We start from the raw sequence: 19,487 nt of genomic DNA on the forward strand, positions 1-19,487 counted from the left end.
ACTCACGTTTTTCACATAACTTGACATATTTCGGTTGGAGAAAGGGATGGTTAAAGTATGTGAAAAGACACACGAGAAGATAGGAGCTTGATTTTAAGGTGTTTTTATTGTCCTTGTCTTCTCAGCGTCCCCCACTGGAAAGCAGGGCTCATTATTCTCGAATTTAGAAACAATTGGGGTGGCCAGGAGAGATCGGCGCGTCATTATTTCTGTGGAGGCACAGAGAAAGGTTGCATCCAATTGATCTCCAGCAGCATTTCTCAGCAGCTCCTTAACTTCCCAAGTCAAACCTCGTTGCTGTTTCATTTAGAGTCCCTCTGCGGTCGGACAGGTGGGATCCCGTTTGTTTTGGAGGCGTCTTGAGCGGTGCTTTTTTCCTCCTCCTCCTTCTTCTTCTCCTTTTCTTCTTCTTTTCTACTCTGAGTGAGGGTCGATTGATCGGCTGGAGAGGCAGAAGTTCTAGGATCGTCAGGAGGAGTTCACCAGTGAGAACAGCACTTCAGCACCAAGGACAGATCCTTTGCAGCTGGCTGACAAACATGCTCAGAGTGAGCAACATCTGGACTCGGCTCTTTCTCACGAAGCTCGACGCGCGTTTTGTGTAGACCACCGATGCCCGGCTGGTGCAGAGGACACATCCAGAGATATACTTCCTCAAAAAGGGTAAGAAACTATGAAATACTCTGGACTTACATTGTGGTTCGGGTTTTAGACGAGTTGTTTGTTCTTTTGATCTTCTTGTTACGGAGTTTTCAAGGGAAATCCGTCACAATTACTTATTAGATATCAGAACTTTACAAATATTTTACTTTATCCAAAAATGTCACAGCAGATACAGTAAAGCAACAGTTATAAACATTAGGTTGTAATATATCACTCTGTTTGGCTGAGCATGCAAATAAGAGAGGGGGAAAAAACAGTCAGACAATTGTGTCCTTAGTAGTGAAGGCAATCTTTTCTCTCTATTATGATTCTCGTTATAATATTCTTTACTCATTGAAGCATTTTAATAGAGAAGAAGACAAATTCAAGAATGTTTTTTTCTTTTTCAAATATCTGCGCAGGTGATATGTTCATAAAATAAACAAGTCAACCTGTTGTCTCTCAGTCTGTCTGTCTGTGTTAATCTAATTTCCCCCCATTAAACATCCAGGTGGGATTATTATTATTTTCTTTACTCAATGAAATGTGGTTTCTGGGAGTTAAACGGGCTGACAGCCCAGATTCCCCCCCCAGTGTGGGTTTGGATCAAATTATGCATCTGATTCATGTTCAAATGCAATCATCTGGCTCCTGGTCAACCACAGTTGCATCCTAATTCCTGCAGCTGACAAGTCCAGGTGGAGGGATAAACTGAGTCCCTGCTGGAGATTATATAATGATGGAAATCATGCAAATGGAGTGATGAAAGATGCAGTTTTTTCATTACCCCCCACCCCTTTTTTAATGAGGGTTTGTTTTACTCGTAAATAAGCATATATTGCTTATTTTACATTTTAAGATATGTAAAAAGGATATGCTTTTATCCCCCCCCATCTGTTTTAGTGTATTTGGGTTTTTACTGTTATTATAGCTTCAAACATGAGTCTGAAGGATGAATGTGCAGTGAAGTAGGCTCTGAATTAAATGTCACGTCATTTACGCTGAAGCGTTTAATAAAAGTGGAAACAGACGTAAAGCACTCTCAGATAATTTGACATTTACAGCAGATCAATTAAGATGACAGTATGAGTTATTTGCATTCTTTCAATTAAAGAGACAGACTGACGAAAACAAATTGTGTTCTCACATTCATCGTCTGCTATCATCTACTTTTCCCAAACATTGCATTTCATGCTATTAATATGCTGCACATCCCAGTCACCTATCATCTCTGACTCCCTTCTCTGAGTCAAATCTCACACATTAGCTGTTTCTGCTCAAAGAGAGAGGACAATGGCTTCATGAAGAAACTCCTCTCTGTGCCAGGGCTGCAGCAGAGATGCATTAGCTGATGGTTCAAAGCTGAGAAAAAGCTTTGCTGCCTTTTTTCTATTTTTCTTTTTGAACTCTCCTTTCAGAGGGAATATTGAGCGCAGACAGCTGGAGAGCGCAGTGACTCCATTGGCTGCTGGGTGTGAGTGTGTGACAGCCGTTTCAAGATAGTTTTTAATGATGTTATTGAGACACTGCTCTGGTGTCGGAGGCAGAGATTTGGTTTATTGCTGGCGTAAGTGAGCTATTGACACGCCTCTCATTTAGTCTGCGTCTCAAGTAATTAGAGACAACTGTGTGTTTGATGGCTGTAAATAAAGTGCTCTAGTATTTATTTGCAGTTTAAGAAGTTTTCCTGGATGTCCAACCTTGGCCTGGTTGGCATAGGTCAGCCTAATTGGCTGCTCCTTATTGGACCATTAATTCACACTGTGACCCAGTCTTTCCAGCCATCTGCTTCAGCAGAAAACATAGAGGAGCAATTAGACTTCTAACATTGAACTGCTCAAGTTATTTTCTCACCTCGACTTCTAATAATATGGCACGGAAATGCCATCCACCTGTTCTTGCTTGTTCAGAGCACAAAGCAGCAGCAGATCCAAGACTACTTGACATCACAAGCCCCGTACATTTTCTAGTGTAATCCTCTTTGAGGGGCAGAGGAGTTGTGAAACCTACCAGAGCGTTGTAAGGTTTCCCACCCACAACCCTGATGTAATATTTATCTGGGAAGATATTCCGGTTTTCATTACACTTTTCCCCCTCTCCTTTTCCACATTTCCTTTGTTGTTTGATAGTTGCACATCTTCTAAGCTGTCACAAGACATCGTTCAGAGTGTAAGCGTTCTAATTTACGTATAAGACCATATGGGCTTATCTGTGTTTAGCTGCAGAAACGGGTGTTTTTGTAGCCTGCCTCTGCATCTCACCTCCCACCAACTGTGACGGTTTTCTGCATCTGTGACCGCAGGAAACGGGGCACATTCAGGTTAAATAAAGTCACAAGAACAGAGCTGATCATTTCAGCTACAGACTTACTAATCAGGAAGCAGTAGCAAAACATTTGCATTCATTATAAAGAGAGTGACAAAGCTTTAGATTGGATACCCATCTTATTTTCTTTTTCTGCTCAAAGGGAGAGGACAATGGCATGATGACAAAACTCCTTTCTGTGCCAGGGCTGGACAGAAAGGAGTTAATTTTGAAAGCATTACAGCTGACATCTGCTTTGATCAATATGTTGACTCAAATACCTCAAAAATTTCAATTACAATGTTTGCATCAAATTGGTTTGTGTATTTGATCCTGCACTTCTCCCTGACCCAGACATCACATCCGCTCCTTTCTTCAGTCCAAAACTACAAGCCACACAACATGATGGGGAGCTGGATTAGCATACATGTCTCACTGCCCACCTTCCCCCTGCAGTCCCACCCTTATTTTTTTACCCATCATGTTTCTATGGCAACCACAGCCGTTGAGGTGAACCGCCGTCTATGTGTTATCTCAGTAGTAAAGCTTGGAAAAATATACTGTGTAGAGCCTTAACTATCTATAAATGTTTGATATGGTCACTCTAAGAGGATCTCATTTTTTCTCAGTGTGCTAAAAAATAAACACCGGTTTCAGTTTCACTTTGCAAAGTAAACTCAAAAGATTAAAAGGATTTCAGTCTGTCAACAAAAACAACTTCTGGCCTTAGTCTCCTCATCAAATTTTGATCTCAAGCTAAATAAGGTACTTTATTTCAGACAGAAACCAATAAATTAGATAGCAACCACTAAAAGAGAAAGTTTATATATAAAGGGTTGGCCTGCAAGCTTTGGTGTGCCTCATTAAAGAGTGCTGTAACTCTGAAGAAAAGTGTGGCTGAAATGCTGAACTACGAGACTTTCAAAAAATAATAAAGTGGTACACCAACATACCACTGTATATAATTGAAAGAAAGAGACAAAAATGATGAAAAATGTTGCATGGTGGTCAGTTTTTCCAACTAAAGTGTGGCATATTCAGCATCAATCCATACTTTTTCAAATCACTTTGTGCTGCAATCACAGCTGAAAGTCTCTGGATATCTCGGTACCAGCTTTGCACAACTAGAGACTTGAATGCATCTTCTTTTCAAAGGAGTTCAGTAAGATTGGATGGAGAGTGTCTGTGAAGAACAATTTTCAAATCCTGCCACAGAGTCGTGGTTATGTTTAGGTCTGGACTTTAGCCATTTTGAGACATGAATTTGATTACATCTAAACCATTCCAGATTTTCTTCTATAATTGTACTGTATTTAGCTCAGTGCAATTACTGACACATCTGCTGAAGAAAAGGCTCCTGACAGCATGATGCTTCCACAAACAGGTTTTTATGTCTCGTGACAAACTTTAAGCAAGCTTTGTTATAGGTTTCGTTAAGCATTTCCTCTCCTTCTTTCCACTTTGCCATAAAGACCAGATTTTTGAATCGCACAACTATTGATGTCCCGATAAGGTTTTTCTGCCTGTCATTTGATTTTAAATATCAGCCGATACGGCGTCCTGATCAGATACTTCAAAAAGTACATTTAAAAAAGGAAGACGTTTCTAGATGGTGGCCTAATTTGCATTGAGCATGTGTGATATGAGCAGTATAGAAATTAATATCAACACTGGCGAGGCAAAAGTGATTAAAATACTTGAAACATTCAGAACTACAAATAAACGTTATAAAATAATTTAAACATAATAATGTAAATACTTTATCTGAACCTACACTGAACTCATTTTTGCATAATATCATATTTAACCAAAATACAGCTATTAGAATTACATACAGTGAAGGAAATGAATCAGTGACTGAGGTTGTGTGAATCAAATGCAGGGATTTATTTTGGTGCGACAAACTATCTTTCCATTATATTCAATGTAATCCAGAGCGGGATCACCGGAAGCATGCTTTGATTAAAATGAGATGGAGCGGGTCTCCCCTCTGCTATACTGCAGGCTCCCTCACGAGGAGACTGACTTTGTGCCAGTACTTCTGAGGTACTGATGGCAGTTATCGGTGCTTTCCCCTTTTTGTCGACAAAGTCTCCAATAAATCTGAGAAGGCGGCTAGATTAGTCGCTAGTCGCTTTAAAAAACAACAAATTCGGGGTCTGGAAAGTTGCTAAATAAAGGGACAGTGTCGCTAGATTAGCAACAGTAGCCCCTTTCAAGCTGATGTCGTATTCTGCTTCGCTTGACGTTCGTCACTGCTGCAAAGTGTCGCGCATGTGTTGTTTTGAGACAGTCTGACTCTGTACCGCCACATAACGGTAGATACTAACTGTTATTATTCCAATTTGCGTTTAGAATAAATATACATATATTGGTCATTGATCGGGATGTATCACCCGATTCCGAGCGAGTCTGAAGCCACGTGATCGGACCTGATTTTCGATCACATGATCGGATCGGGACGTCCCTATTTAGCATATTGTATGAACAATCTCCATCACCTTAACATTTACAGTGATATTCAATGAATTAGAATATGGGTCTCGACGAGGCTTGTTTACATAATGTTAATTTGTGAACTGAATTAGTAAAATAGATTAACTTTTTATAAATATTGTAATTTATTGAACGTAATTTTTGGACAGCCGGAATGATGCTGGTTCAGAGGTAAGCTCTCGCACGCTTTTAGCTACATCTTTTCATCGAGGCAGGGAAGAGTAAAATGACTCGGTGAAAATAAATAACATCTGAGAGAGTGTTTTCCACAGCTAGAGACAGTTTAAGTCTTGAAAGATCCTTCCTGAAAAGACAAACATACAAATTTATCTGCACACAAACTGTTGATGTGCAAACAGCATTTTATGATAAAATGTTCATTTGACAGAGAGATTCTTATTTTTTAAGCTAACTTTAATTTTGGTTCAATTAAATACACCATGGCACATTTTTAAATGAATTAAAAAATAAATTGAGTTCATTTCCTAACTTATTGAGAATCGATAAGAGAATTGAAAAGGAATCAAATTGATTAGTCATATCGATAATGGATCGCTAAATCCTTATCAATTCCCAGAGTCTCTCCTGGGGCTTCTTGTGATCAATGTTTATGTGTGAGGACCATCTCAGGTACCGAGATCGAGTGGTTAGAAAAGAATTGGCAGTGATCAACAGTAAACATCAGTGTTTAAAGATGGTGAGGGAGTAGAATGTGAGGATCAGCATCAACTGCATAGTCTTACACGGGCTGATCTCCAGCTGGTTCTCATGTACTATTAAATTATGTGCTTCAAAACGTCTTCATCAAGGTTTTTCTGTTCATATGAAAAAGCTAATCTATTCATTGTTTGTGATTGCTTCTCCCTCATACTTTCAGAAAACACCAGAAATGCTGTGCTCGGAAGATTTAACAGTAGTCTGCCTTCAGTCCTCGTGAACATTCGCCAATCTCTTCTTTGACCAGCTCAACCCTTCAACCTGATCCTACCATGCTGCATGCAGTGCTCTGCACCAACTGGAAGGTTAGTTTTGCCCTTCATTGGCCCTTTCACATGTTCCTGCTGGAGGTTCTGATACCCGGGGCCCTGCCAATCATCAGACTATCGCATTCAGCTAAACGTGAGCTCCTCATAGACGGGGACCTTGTGATTGGAGGCTTGTTCCCTGTGCATGAGAAAGGTGAAGGGACAGAGGACTGTGGGAAAATCAACGAGGAGCGGGGCATCCAGAGACTGGAAGCCATGCTTTTTGCCCTCGATGAGATTAACTCCAATGATCGCATCCTTCCCGGGCTCCGGCTGGGCACCCACATCCTGGACACCTGCTCTAAAGACACCTACTGGTTTGGAGCAATCCTTGGATTTTGTCAGGTCGTCTCTCGATGACGTGGATGATAATGGCTTCATCTGCCCTGATGGCTCCAGACCCATCGGCAATAACGTTCCACTGGCTATTTCTGGAGTTATTGGAGGATCCTACAGTGACGTTTCAATTCAAGTAGGTGGAGAAATTGATTTACTTCACATTTGCAAGTAAATGTACAGAAAAAGAAAGGAAAATTGTAGCAGGTATCACAGACCAACAGTTAAATTATAAGAAAACCCCGAAAGGCTTTTGAATATTTGTTGAAATGCAAACAAATAACATTTTATTATTTCTAACCTTCAGGTGCTCTAGATGCTGACCTAAACTATATGTGAACAGTCTCATGTAAAATCTTTTTAATATTATTTTTATTTAAAACAAGAAAAATCACCAGAAAATAGCAATTGAAGCTAAATTTATCTTTTTTGAACAATATATGTATCCAGTTACAAAACCCAGCAGCTGTTCATTGGCCATTTAGGCTTTTCAGTAAATTATTCAGACTGATAGTCAGTTTTCAGGTCAATCATATAACTTGTATATGAGCATAATAAGGTGATCCTTTGATTTAAGTTTTGGATATTTGGAAACAGGTAACAGGTATTTGGAAATACAGCTTATGAAAAAAGAGCAAGATAAAAAACACACTTTTTATAAAGACACTAGATTATTGAAACAGTTTAGAGAAAAATGTGCCGATGAGCTCTGCAGCAGGAATGCTTTTAAACAAAACTAAAAGTTAAACTAGATATGAAGCTTCAGTAAATGTCCATCAAAAGTAAAATTAAATGTTGTTTGGATGCCTCATTGTTTGAAGCTTATGCTATATGTAAAACAAGAGTCTGCTGATGTAAGACACATGTACAGGGACAAGCCATTACTGCTCAGAATTGGCTAAATAAGACATGCAAGACTTGTCAAAAATGTAAGTAGGTTCATTTATTTGACTCCCCATTAAATCAGAGAGTTTTCAAAATTAAGGTTAAATATTTAACATTGCTTGAGTGAATAACATGTTTTCATTCTAATCTTTATTCTTCCTATAGCCAAACAGACCTACAAATAATAACTACCGGTAAATACACCAGTAGAGAAAGTCTGTCAAATACCAACAAAGAAAAAATGATTGTTGATTGGTACCCCTGCTCCCAGACAGTTAGACAGTAATTGATCGCAAAATATTCTCAGCAGTATAATTAAAAATACTCCTTTATTTGTTGTCTATTGTAATTGGTCAAGTTAGATTTGAGCCCCTTTGGGTAAGAGCTGAATTTTCTCAACACTTTCTCTAATTTGCATGTGAATACCTTCAATATGATGATGTGCTACATTCTGCTCTAATTATTCTCAGTGCAAATCATGTCCCGGTAAACAGATACTTAAAAGTTGTTACACTCTTGTTTTGGAGTTTGTATAATTAAATTCAGCAGAAATGTCAGTCTGGAATGTCAGTCTCTTTGAAACAAATTTTCCAATCTAAAACTTTTAGTCTCTAATATCACACACCTTGTTCATTAAATCCTTCTTGTTGTTAATATATAGTTTCACATCTTCACAGTCCCTCAAATTTAGATACTTACATTTTTTTTTACTAACTTTTCTCTGAGTCTAAAGAGTTTCAGTAAATTTATTCTTTTTGTGTCAATCTGCCACCAGTGCTTGAAGCATCAACATTCACAAAATTACTGTGGCAGTGATTTCATTTCTGAATTGCATCCTGACCTTTCCCACACACATATATTAAAAGTAGCCAGAGGGTAAGTGTCTGAACATAATTAATGATTTTTTCACTTCCCTTAGGTACAATAACTACTACAGTGCACAAGGTGTTAGTTATAGTGAATAGGACTGATATGGTTACACTTTCTTTTAACTCCAGATCAGAGCATTTCTTTATCATACAAAAAGCAGTTGGGTTGCACAGGCTAGCCTCGCAGTGGTTACTGTTATTTCCTCACAGCTGAAAGGTTTCTGTTGGCTGTTTCTAGATAAATTAAAAGAGTCTAGGCTTCCAGTTTCTACGTGTCAGATTAACTGATGATTTTAAAGCCTGTAGGTTGAAAGGAGTGTAAAGGGTTAGCTGTCTCAACATAGAAATTTCAAATATACCCAATGTTGACTCCCTCAGCTTATTTTTCATTAAACATATCATTGTAGTTGTTTTCAAATCAAGTTTCTGTATTGCTAAATTAGTTTTTTTTTATTCTTCAGATTTAGAAGCTTATTTATAAACTAACTTTCAGGGCCTGTAATTAAACAGTGATGAATATATGATTATCTCAGTTTTTTTATTTGTCTGTTAAATGCATATCAAGGAAAGTGCAAAATTAATAATTATACCAAGTTATGAATATGAGCTCAGATAAGTGACCATTAAATGATTATTGTGAAAATAACACAAAGACATCAAACAGTCCTCAGAATATTGGGTAAAACACCCATCTCTTGCTTACAGACTACATACACTCACAGCGGTGCTTGGCTCAGCTAGTACGCACTTCCAGCAGCATCCCTGCTGGTTTCTGCAGAGCTAATGAAGTAAACCTTCTATAGCTCATGTGACTATCATATAATCCTCATCTCATGCTTGTGTTTGTGTGTGTGTGTCTACGCAGGGAGCTGCTGCACTCCAGTTAACTTTAAAAATATGTTCCTGGTCTCCATTCCAGCACATCTATTATTAATCTAATGAGAGAGGTCATGAGTATTCAGCTGCTTATGGTTAATACGGGTGGGTTACTTTAATGCTTAAAACAGGCTGAGACTGTTGATTATTAAATCTGTTACACAACACATATCCTTCTACATTTTGACTGGTTCACATCTGGACTAATATTTGATTTTTAATTTTATTTTATTGCCCCTTGGCCTGGACCTGTTAGCAGTTGGGAATAGTTTAAAAAGTACTATTCGTTGTTCATCCGGTCTATTGGTTGCCCAGATCAGCTGAGGACCTGTGAAGGGTGTGCCTCGCCTCTCGCCCAATGACCAGCGATCGATCACTGGGCATCTCTATGACCTGTAAGAATAAGCAGGACTAGACAGTGGAATGACGGATGAAATGTTATTTCTCACTGTTTCGTAAATGTAAAGACAGTTGCCTGCTATCCTCTCTGTTTTATTGTCTTTTGGAAAGCCGCAGCTCATTGGGAGTAGTTGTCTTGCAATCAGAAAGTTGTGGTTCAGTACCAGCTTCCTCTCCTGCCGGATGTCAGTGTGGATTCGGCAAAGCCACTTAACCACACATTGCCTGCTGATGTGCTTATCGGTGTATGAATATGTGCATGTTTGACCGCTATTGGAATAAGGTCCGTTCCTCTCACACACCCTCCTGTTGCATCAAACTACTTCAGACCAGTACCTACATGACCCAACTGGGAGTTGAGAGCAAAATCTAACAAAAAATAAATAAATAAATAAATATATATATATATATAGCATATATAGCATCCTTAGCATATATATTAATATATATATATATATATATATATATATATATATATATATATATATATATATATATATATATATATATATATATATATATATATATATATATTGGAGTATAATGTGTCACCAGATTTATTTAGTACATGCATTTTGTTTTATGTTTTTGTGTCAATAGCGTGGTATAGTGGTGTTTTTTATGTAAAGTTACCATACTGTGAGAATCTCATACTGTCCCACGGCTAATTGGCACCCAGAAAGGAAAGAGGAAGATGCTGCTTCCTGTCTGGGTTGTTTGCTGCAGCCACAGTGTGATTCATTGTTGGTTAAGTTCTTGTAAGAGTCTGCGTATTTAAAAGCCTGATCTCAGCAGGTTAAAGCTGAATTGAGACTCTGACAGGCTGAATAGAGGATACCCACCAGCATATTAGGCTTATTTAAAGCCTCCATTATTACAAACAGGACTTTCTCTCACACCTCTATGGATCTCTCACGACTGTAATGTTTTTAAACGATGTTTTAGAAAAAGACCAGCATGTTTTTTTATTTCTTTTTTGCATATCTCTGTGTGAATGGCTTTTCAACAAGCAGAGACTCCAAAGGAAACTCTCAGCTTTTGTGAGTTTTCCCTTTTTCTCTTGTATTTGAATACATACCTCTTCTGCCTCTATTTGAAGAGACCTTTTGTTTGGCTTTCCCTTCCTGGCATTAAAATGGACAGAGCTGTGAGAGAACGGCTTGAAACCCATAGTTGTTTTTTGTTTTTTTTTTCTTTAGAGGTCACTGCTTTACACAGTCTCTGTTTGTCCCAATGAAGCACTTTGTGAAGATGAAGGGCATTATAAAAGTGAGGAGGACGAGTGCCAGGGGCCATCCTGGGGAACTTTGAGAAGAGCAGCTTTTCCCATCTGTGGGGTTGCTCCTCTGTTGGCTGGCAGGGATGTGTCCACCTGCCTGTGACAGGGCCAAAGATGAGCCATGGCAGCAATGGTGGGAGACAAGCTTCTCATTACCCACAAAGGGATCAGCTCATAATTAGCCCAGCAATTTTTTTTGGAAACTTTCATGGCCCTCTTACTCATCCTAATGCATTTTGCCATCCTTGTTATTTCTTCTCCCTATTCAAGTTCTTCGAAGTAGTTTTAATTGCCATCAGGGATGTTAGCTATATAAACCAACCGAGTGTGATGACTCAGACTCCTTAGCAGCCCACACACTTTTACAGCTATGAATTTAAACCAGAAAAATAATGTGAGGAAGAACAATGAAATAATTTTCAGCTACATTCTAACATGCTTCCAGGACTGATAAAAATGAATATGAGAGATGAGCCTTGAAATCCGCATGTGGTTTCTTTGCCTCAGAAACTACACAACAATCAGAGCAAAATGGCTCAGAGTCATAGGTCAGTTTTTCCTGGACATAAACTCACTTTACTCACAATGAACTTACAAATGAAAAATAACACATCTTGTGGCATTAATCCCTGAAAAACAACAAATCTTTCTAATTGTATGCAGTGTTTTGCAATTATACACCCCTTGAACTTTATATGCACCAACCTTAAATGTCTTTTACTCAGATTGTATGGAATAGACTAACACAAAGTTGGGAATATTTCTAAAACAAACATTTTTTTTTTTTTTTTTTTACAAATAAAGATGTGTAAAGTGTTACATCTTTATTCAACCCACTTTACTGTGATGCTACTAAATAAAAAGAAAATACTCTAGAGACATACATTTAATTAAATCTCTGTGAAGATTCAGAGGTCAGGAATACACAGGGTAGGATAGATTATAAAAACAATATCAAACAATCTCACAGAGCACTATTCAATCCATCATTCAAAAATTAAAGCACTATAACACAACTGCAAACCTGCCAAGATGTGACTGTCTACTGAAACTAACAGCCCAGGAAAAGAGAGCATTAATCAAAAAACAGACAAGAATGGCAAGAAGCTGCAGAGATCTGCAGATATTCTTTCGTAATGAAAAATGTGAAAACCACATTTTGTTTTACTTCTACTAACGCACCACTTTGCGTTGCTTTATCATATAAAATCCTGATAAAATACATACAGAGTGTGCTTGTAATGTGGAACCATGTAGACGTTTCAAGGCATACCAAAACCTTCACCAGGCATGGTAGTTAAACTTAGTCTATGTGAATCATAGCAGCCCAAGTGGAAAGAGCAAAACACCGGAAAAATCCTGCAAGAAAATTAGACAAACCCTTTCATACCTCTGTTAAGCCTGCTGAGAAACTTCTCAATAATTTGAGGTTATAACATCTGTCCTGCCGTGTATTTGAAGTTTAATATTTTTGGTTTGCTGTGCTTTATTAGCTCCTCTGGAGTGTGATGCGGTGGGGGAGGAGAGAGTCTGTCTTTATTGAGTTTCTGCCTCCTCAGAGTTTTACAGATGGAAGAAAAATCTTGCTTTGGTGTTGACTTCAAAAAGCTCTTGTTTACCATGTGATGCTCTCCTTGAAACTGTTATGTAGCCGCATTCGGAGAGCACATCGCTGCTCTCTAATTATCGCATCCGAATGTCATTCAGCATCAGGGAAAGCTCTGTAATGACTGCAAGGTTGTTTGGAGTCACGATTATTATCATATTATACTGCAAGCTTATCTGCGTCGGGATGCACTTCAGTTCATTTTATCTGTCTTAGAGCTGTTGTTCTCAATATCACAGGTCAGTCTACATTCACAGCCTGGAGCTGTTATTTAGAATGCACTACATATGTGGAAAGAGTTCTACATTTTATTGCTGAATTAATATATAGTTTCTTTGAACAACGCTATGGGCAAGAAGTAGCATTTTAAAGCTTTAAGCTGGCAATACTAAACTGTATCCATATAGTCTTGAGAACCACTTGAAAGGTTGCTTTTGTTATGAGTTTTGTTTTGCTGGTGGGAGGAAATAATAGACGTAGGTTTATTGTGAAGAATTTCTTGTTCCTGAAATAGTCTCTGCAAGCCAGTTGGCATAGGCTCCTCTCTCCCAGTGCATTGCCAGTAATACAGACACTAATATCAGGCTCTCATCAGACAGCTGTGACCCACAGACATGAACGCACCAACTATATGGTCCAAGTCCATATTCTCAACTCTGCTAGTAAAGTTCCCCATTTTAAAAACATTTTCAAGATTTTATGTTTTTTTGCTGCTTTGTTATTAACGTTAAGCAAGGTGTCTTTGAATGATATTATTTTTTGAATATTATAAATATTTCTTTAAAATTATGTGCCGTAGCAACTAAAATACATATTTAATGCATGATTCACTGTGTAAAACATATTTTATGTCTTATTCAAGCTGATTATACACCTCCATACTTAATTCCAATAATAAAAAAAAAATTGTCTTTGTCTCTTTGTACAAAAAGGGACTCTTAAGAATCTGGCAATTAAAGACCAGCTAGATAAAACTAGTCAGGACTTTTGTAACTTGGTGCAATACGATGTAAAATCTGGAGCATTTCAGGGTAATAATGACAGCAAAGAATGGCGATAAGATGACACCATCATGTGAGGTGTATAATAAAAAGATTGTTACCAAGGAAACCACTCCGGCAGCCAAGTGTCAGCTATTTGACGATTGGCAGTTTTCAAAGCACATCCTTAAAATCACTCCCAAGCAGTGGAAGTCAAAGAACAGCAAGGTTATAGCAAATGTACACTTGATACCAGATATTTACATACACTGTATGGAAAAACATTGCTGATTCTTCTATGTTATGTCAGATAGGATTAACAAAATAATTTCTTCCTGCTCTTGGCTACTTGGAAGATTAATTTGCTCCCAATGTTGGCATCATGACAGAAGAACAAAATGTTTATCCTTTTTGTGAGGCACACCAGTCCCTCCTGCCACAAAATATTCTAAAATATATAAATAAATGTATGTTGGTTAGCTTACTATATTTATAGAACTTTCATTCCTGATGTAGCCAGTTTTAAAGATCAGGTTTATTCAGTTTATACATAGTACATTTTTTATATTAGCAGTGTTAAAAATGTTTATTTTTTGTGGCAATAGTGGCGTTTATATTAGACAGGAGATGTGGAGAGAGCGACAGAAGGAAGCAGCAAAGGTCCAGGAATCGAACCTCAAATGGATATGTGAATCTAGTAGCTCTACTTCTATACCATGCACCATCATGTTGAAATATGTTGCTTTCTTTTTACATGGTTAATTAAGATTTTCCCTTTGTATGTAGGAGTCAAAACTGTGCACTTGATATATGTTTTTTATGTTTCGCATGTATTTCTGGGTCTCTGGTGAGCCTCACATGCACACCCTACTGCAGTTACAGTAGAAGACATCTATTGTTGCTACAGCAGAGCTCAAACTGACAGGGACCCCAGGGGCATTCGGTGGACTCTCCACGTTAAATGAAAAATAAAGACACATGACATATGAGTAAGAGACTTCCAGAAGTTGCATCTGTGTCTCAGTTTTCCATAGTGCTTCTGCAGAAACACTAACCTGGGATCCCATTTCCCTGATCTTACCATGAAGTTACCCAAATATGTGTTTTGGCCTAAAGCAAAGTGCAGTGGCTCATTTGTTCCTGTTATTGATGGACTATCAGTAACCTTTGCAGTTCTGCTGTGAGGACTCATTTTTAACTGTAGTATAGGTCTGATGAAGGCTCTTTGGTGCTGAAAGTGGGGAAAAACAAGCTCTTTGTAAGGTATATATTTTATTTTACATAGCTTGCAAAAGAAAATCACGTTTCTATCGTTTTAGCTAATTTTGTACGCAAAGATGTTCGTTAGTCACTTTTTGAAAATTTAACAGACAGGAAAAAATACGATATGTCATTAATTCTAAATTACAGGATACATACTGAATATTGATTGTGTGTGCACTTTGTTGAATTCTGACTGTGGCAGAAGATTGTTAAAAATAACCTTGATGAGAGTCATTCCTGAGTGATCAAAATCAAAGAGAAAGGACTTTGTACAGGCTTTCATCTTGACTTATTGCTTCAGTAATCACACTCTCTGTATTCAATATTGGTCTCCATATTTTAGCGGCTTCTCCCTGCATATAAAAGCAGGGACTCTGATATTGCTCAGAGACTCCGGCTGGACAAAGGGAACACTGCGGAGCGAGAGTCATACAGGCTCACTAATGAACCTTCTGAATAATGGAACCAAAACAAGACATCAACTTTATAGACTGTGGCCATAATTACAATAATATAACATTCTGTTTTAATTAGGTCATAATTATTATTTTTTAAAGGGTTTCCAAATGCAGTCTTTTTTGCTAAATGAAAACACTCTCTGCAAAGCATACAATCATCTACTGTTGGTACATCTTCATTATCGTTAATCCCAGAGTATTATTTCAAGAAACGATGTAGTGCAATCAGGTTCTCCTGAGCAAGTATTGTGGCTGCTGCTTTGCGACTGAGAATAGGGGGGAAATACTGAATGAGGACTGAACAGACGGCTGCTGTCACACACTTCAGTAACATCCTGAAAGGTGTGCTGTCAGGCTTCTCCAGGAATATACTGAGGGAGACCTTTCAGAAAAACCCAGCAAGAGAAAACTACCTTGCAAATGATGCAAATAGTATAGTATGATGCAAATATGACTGCCTGACTGACAAAGAACTACTCATAGTTTAACTCTCAATATATAGATAAATAAGTAGATAGGAGAATTAAATTAATGAATCTTAGTGAGAATCTAAATTTTAAAAATAGATTTAATCTCTGGTTGTGATTTGACGCAGGTTCTTACACAGTAATTACTGTATCACAACAACATTTATAATAATAACATATTACTTTCAAAAGTATCAACAGTGCAAGGAGATTAAAAGCAAGTAAAAAGTATTTGTATTTAATAATACATACATGCAATGAAATAAAATATGAAAAAAATTAACATAAATATATGAAGCACAGATATAACTCAATTTAGAAGCATGGAACAGCTTGCTTATAAAAAAAATGTTTTTAAAGAGGTGTTAGAAGGATGAAATTACATCTGTCAATATGATCCCTGCGGGGAGATTATTCCGGAGAGCTAGAGGGAAAAAACAGATTCTTAGCTGTAATTTACATATCTAAATACATCATATTTCTTCCATTTTCCCCCTTCCGGAGCTGGGAGCAGATCTGCATTACTTGCAGTTTGTTGTTTCAGTCACGTTTGGGGTCTGCAAACTTAGGCACTCATAAGGTTAATGTCGGTATTTTTAGACAAAATAATTAAGTTTTTGTTTAATTTAGAGATTTGTTTTGCTTGTTTCAATTCTGGTGTAAAGAAGTACAAAAGCATGGTTTTATGTCCGAAAGCTGGTCACACTAACCATGAAGCTTAAGAGAATTATTTCATACTTATTTCACATTGACAGAACACCTTACTCAGGGTTCCATTGTCACAGGTACAGAAACTGACAGAAATACTAAATACAGACAATTTTGCTGTCACACTGGTGAAGATGCTTAAAATTTGCTAATATAAAAACACATCCCTTTGTATCAAGATAATCTTACATTACTCGTTTTAGAAAAATCAAACCTATAACTTCAGTACATGCATTCAGCGAAGACAAAAAAACTAATTTTAAGATTTTTTTTTAACAAGATCACAGGTTACAAAATGTATTTTAACGCTTTGTGCTACTCGTTTTTGCAAGTAGGACAGCACTTAGTCTTCTCCTATTACATGCCACAAGTTTGGCGCATAGAAAGGTATCTTTGATCATTCCTCTTTGCACAATCTCCCTAGATTAACTAGAGTCCTGGCTTTTCTTTTTTGCTCTCTTCTCTTCTGCTCACGGCACAATGTTTTTAAAATAGGCATTTTTAGCTCTGTAATCTGAGATGGCCAGGGAAAACTGTTGAGTTTGTATCTCTTGAACCATTTCTATGTTAATTTGACCATGTGTCTTAAGTTGACCATGTGTTTTGGAGAGTTAGCTAACTAAAAGACTCCATTTACAGTTTTCTGATGTAGTGAACTTGGTATTTATTTTACATCTGACGGTATTCATGATGAGTTCATGATTATTTAGAGTCTAACAAAGTTCTCAGGGATTTTGGAAGAGAATTAGGCCCTCCATCATACTAAACAGCCGGCATAAGGAGCTATTCCATGTATTTATCCTTTGTTCATGGCATGTAGAAAGTGTTTAATGGTTGCTATGGATACCATTTGACCCCAAGATTCTACTCTTTGCTTTTCCAACACTGCGCTTTAGAGATGTTTTGTTTTCTACCATCCAACCATGTTCCTCCGTGTGCCTCATGGCAAGATAAAAATGGAGCTGAGTAAAGGCTGGTAACCACAGAAACAGGTTGTATTGCTTGGAGTTCCTAAAAACGGTGAATGATACACAATTTTCCCACAAATGTAAAGATGTGTCAATTACATGATCTTTAAAAGGTTTATTGTACCAATAATTATTTGTTATCCAATTAAGTAAAGGTATAATTTAAATGCCTGTGATAAAAAATGATCTAGTTAAAGGTTTTTTCCAAGTCTTTATCATTGGTACCCACAAATCTTTCAGTTGTGCTGCAGGTGAACAGATTAAAAAGAGCATGAAAAGGACCAGGTGTCCACTGTAAGAAGATGAAGGAAAGTCTAACAATATAGGATGCATTTTTAAATAAAATAGAAACAAGAAAAAAACAATAAAATATTGGACTTAAAAGTAGTGATAAGTGTAGTTCCACCAGGTTTTTGCTAATTGCTGCTGTTGCTGCTAGTTTAAAGGAGCTGAGTGGGAGAGGGGGTGCTCTGTGGGTTGGGAACTCGGCTGGAGACTGCAGCTCCAGGGTGGAGCTTTGGGTACACAGTGTATGTGTTTGATGAGGAAGTGACGTTGTAGCATGACCTCCAGCTCAAAAAGTTGATTTTGCATAATTTATTACTGCAATCAGATTTAAAAAATGTGACTGAGTCTCTCCAGAGACAAAAAAATGGCACATCCTTCTCATATTCGTCTGACTCAATATACAGTAGTTGCTAAAGTTCACTTAATAAGCTGGTGACATTTAAGGAGAGCTCCCTGGCAAATATATGAGATCGCTGTTAATTTAAAATTAGTGGTCTAACTGATTGACATTCCAGAATAGGTTGTTAAATAACAAGCGAAGGAAATTAATCATACGCAAAAAAAGTGATTCTGCTGTAAATAGACTATAATGTGATGGCAGAATGAGTGAGCTGAATGGCACTCAGTGTGAGTGTAGACGCTTCCAATTAGATCTGTGGGGAAGCCTTGTTTGGAAAACCTCCAGGCATACAATGATGCTTGAGGGAGGAAGCAGCCATATTGAAGCCCATGGGTTCTCACTAATCGCTACTGTGTCTCCTGAGGTATGCTGCTGAATGACAAGTTTTTACTGACTCTCTGTCATGCCTCTACAATGCTCTGTGAGAAAGTAATTGCAGAGATTTCCTGTTTCAACCATGCATGACAATTATTTCAGCAGGTTCGTGTTTAACATGGATTGCACACTGAGGTTTCAGAAAAGGATTTGTTATTCATCCTGGTGGTCATAGCACCAACAAACTCACAAGAAAATCAATATATTAGTCTGGGTAGAGGGATATGAAGGTATTTCAAGATAACACTACTTGATTTGAAAAAACAAATGCTGGATTGGAAAATGTACTTTCACAAAATCCTTATGTGTGAACAGTTGCATATATTAATACCCAATGAAGGCACTTTGTGATTCTGCAGCCTCGTTCAAAACTGACATCTGTTTCCTGACATAGAAAAAAGTTTGAGATAAAAAAAACACTGCAGAATTTTAAAAGTGTAATACTACAAATATAGTGTGCACACTGATAAATGAACACTTCTCGATTAAAATTTAGAATTGACTCTTCTTGACTGAACACTTAGTACTAGTTGTAATGAATCCATCTGAAATAAAAAACAGACATGATCTCATTTGCATCGTCTAGCTAAAGCTGTAGTTTCTACAGAGCTTATGAAGAATCAAATGAATGGCATAGCAAAAAGTGATCAGTGAGGAAAAGGCTACAAAGAAAACTCAACAGCATTATTTACATACGTTGGCATAATAAAGACGGATGATTGGACAAAATATGGCACAAACGTGACATGACATAAATTGTGTGTTTCTACAAATTTGATGAAAGGTTAAGGAGGCTGCAGAGATGGCAACAGCAACACAATGAGCTGCAGGGATTTTCAAAAAGTACTTGTCCTAAATTTGAT

The 19,487-nt window shown here is 37.6% G+C and overlaps 1 protein-coding gene across 1 annotated transcript in view; it reads left to right on the forward strand.

Moving 5' to 3' along the window:
• Positions 1-19,487, forward strand: part of LOC116710365 (metabotropic glutamate receptor 2-like) — a 31,286-nt gene continuing 11,799 nt past the window's right edge. Inside the window, 3 exon segments of the mRNA XM_032549387.1 lie at positions 1-663; positions 6,320-6,782; positions 6,784-6,939. Of these exon segments, the coding sequence (XP_032405278.1) occupies positions 6,432-6,782; positions 6,784-6,939 (507 nt within the window). The 5' untranslated portion in view covers positions 1-663; positions 6,320-6,431.

The sequence above is a fragment of the Xiphophorus hellerii genome, chromosome 20 (assembly GCF_003331165.1).
Source record: "Xiphophorus hellerii strain 12219 chromosome 20, Xiphophorus_hellerii-4.1, whole genome shotgun sequence".
NCBI lineage: Eukaryota > Metazoa > Chordata > Actinopteri > Cyprinodontiformes > Poeciliidae > Xiphophorus > Xiphophorus hellerii.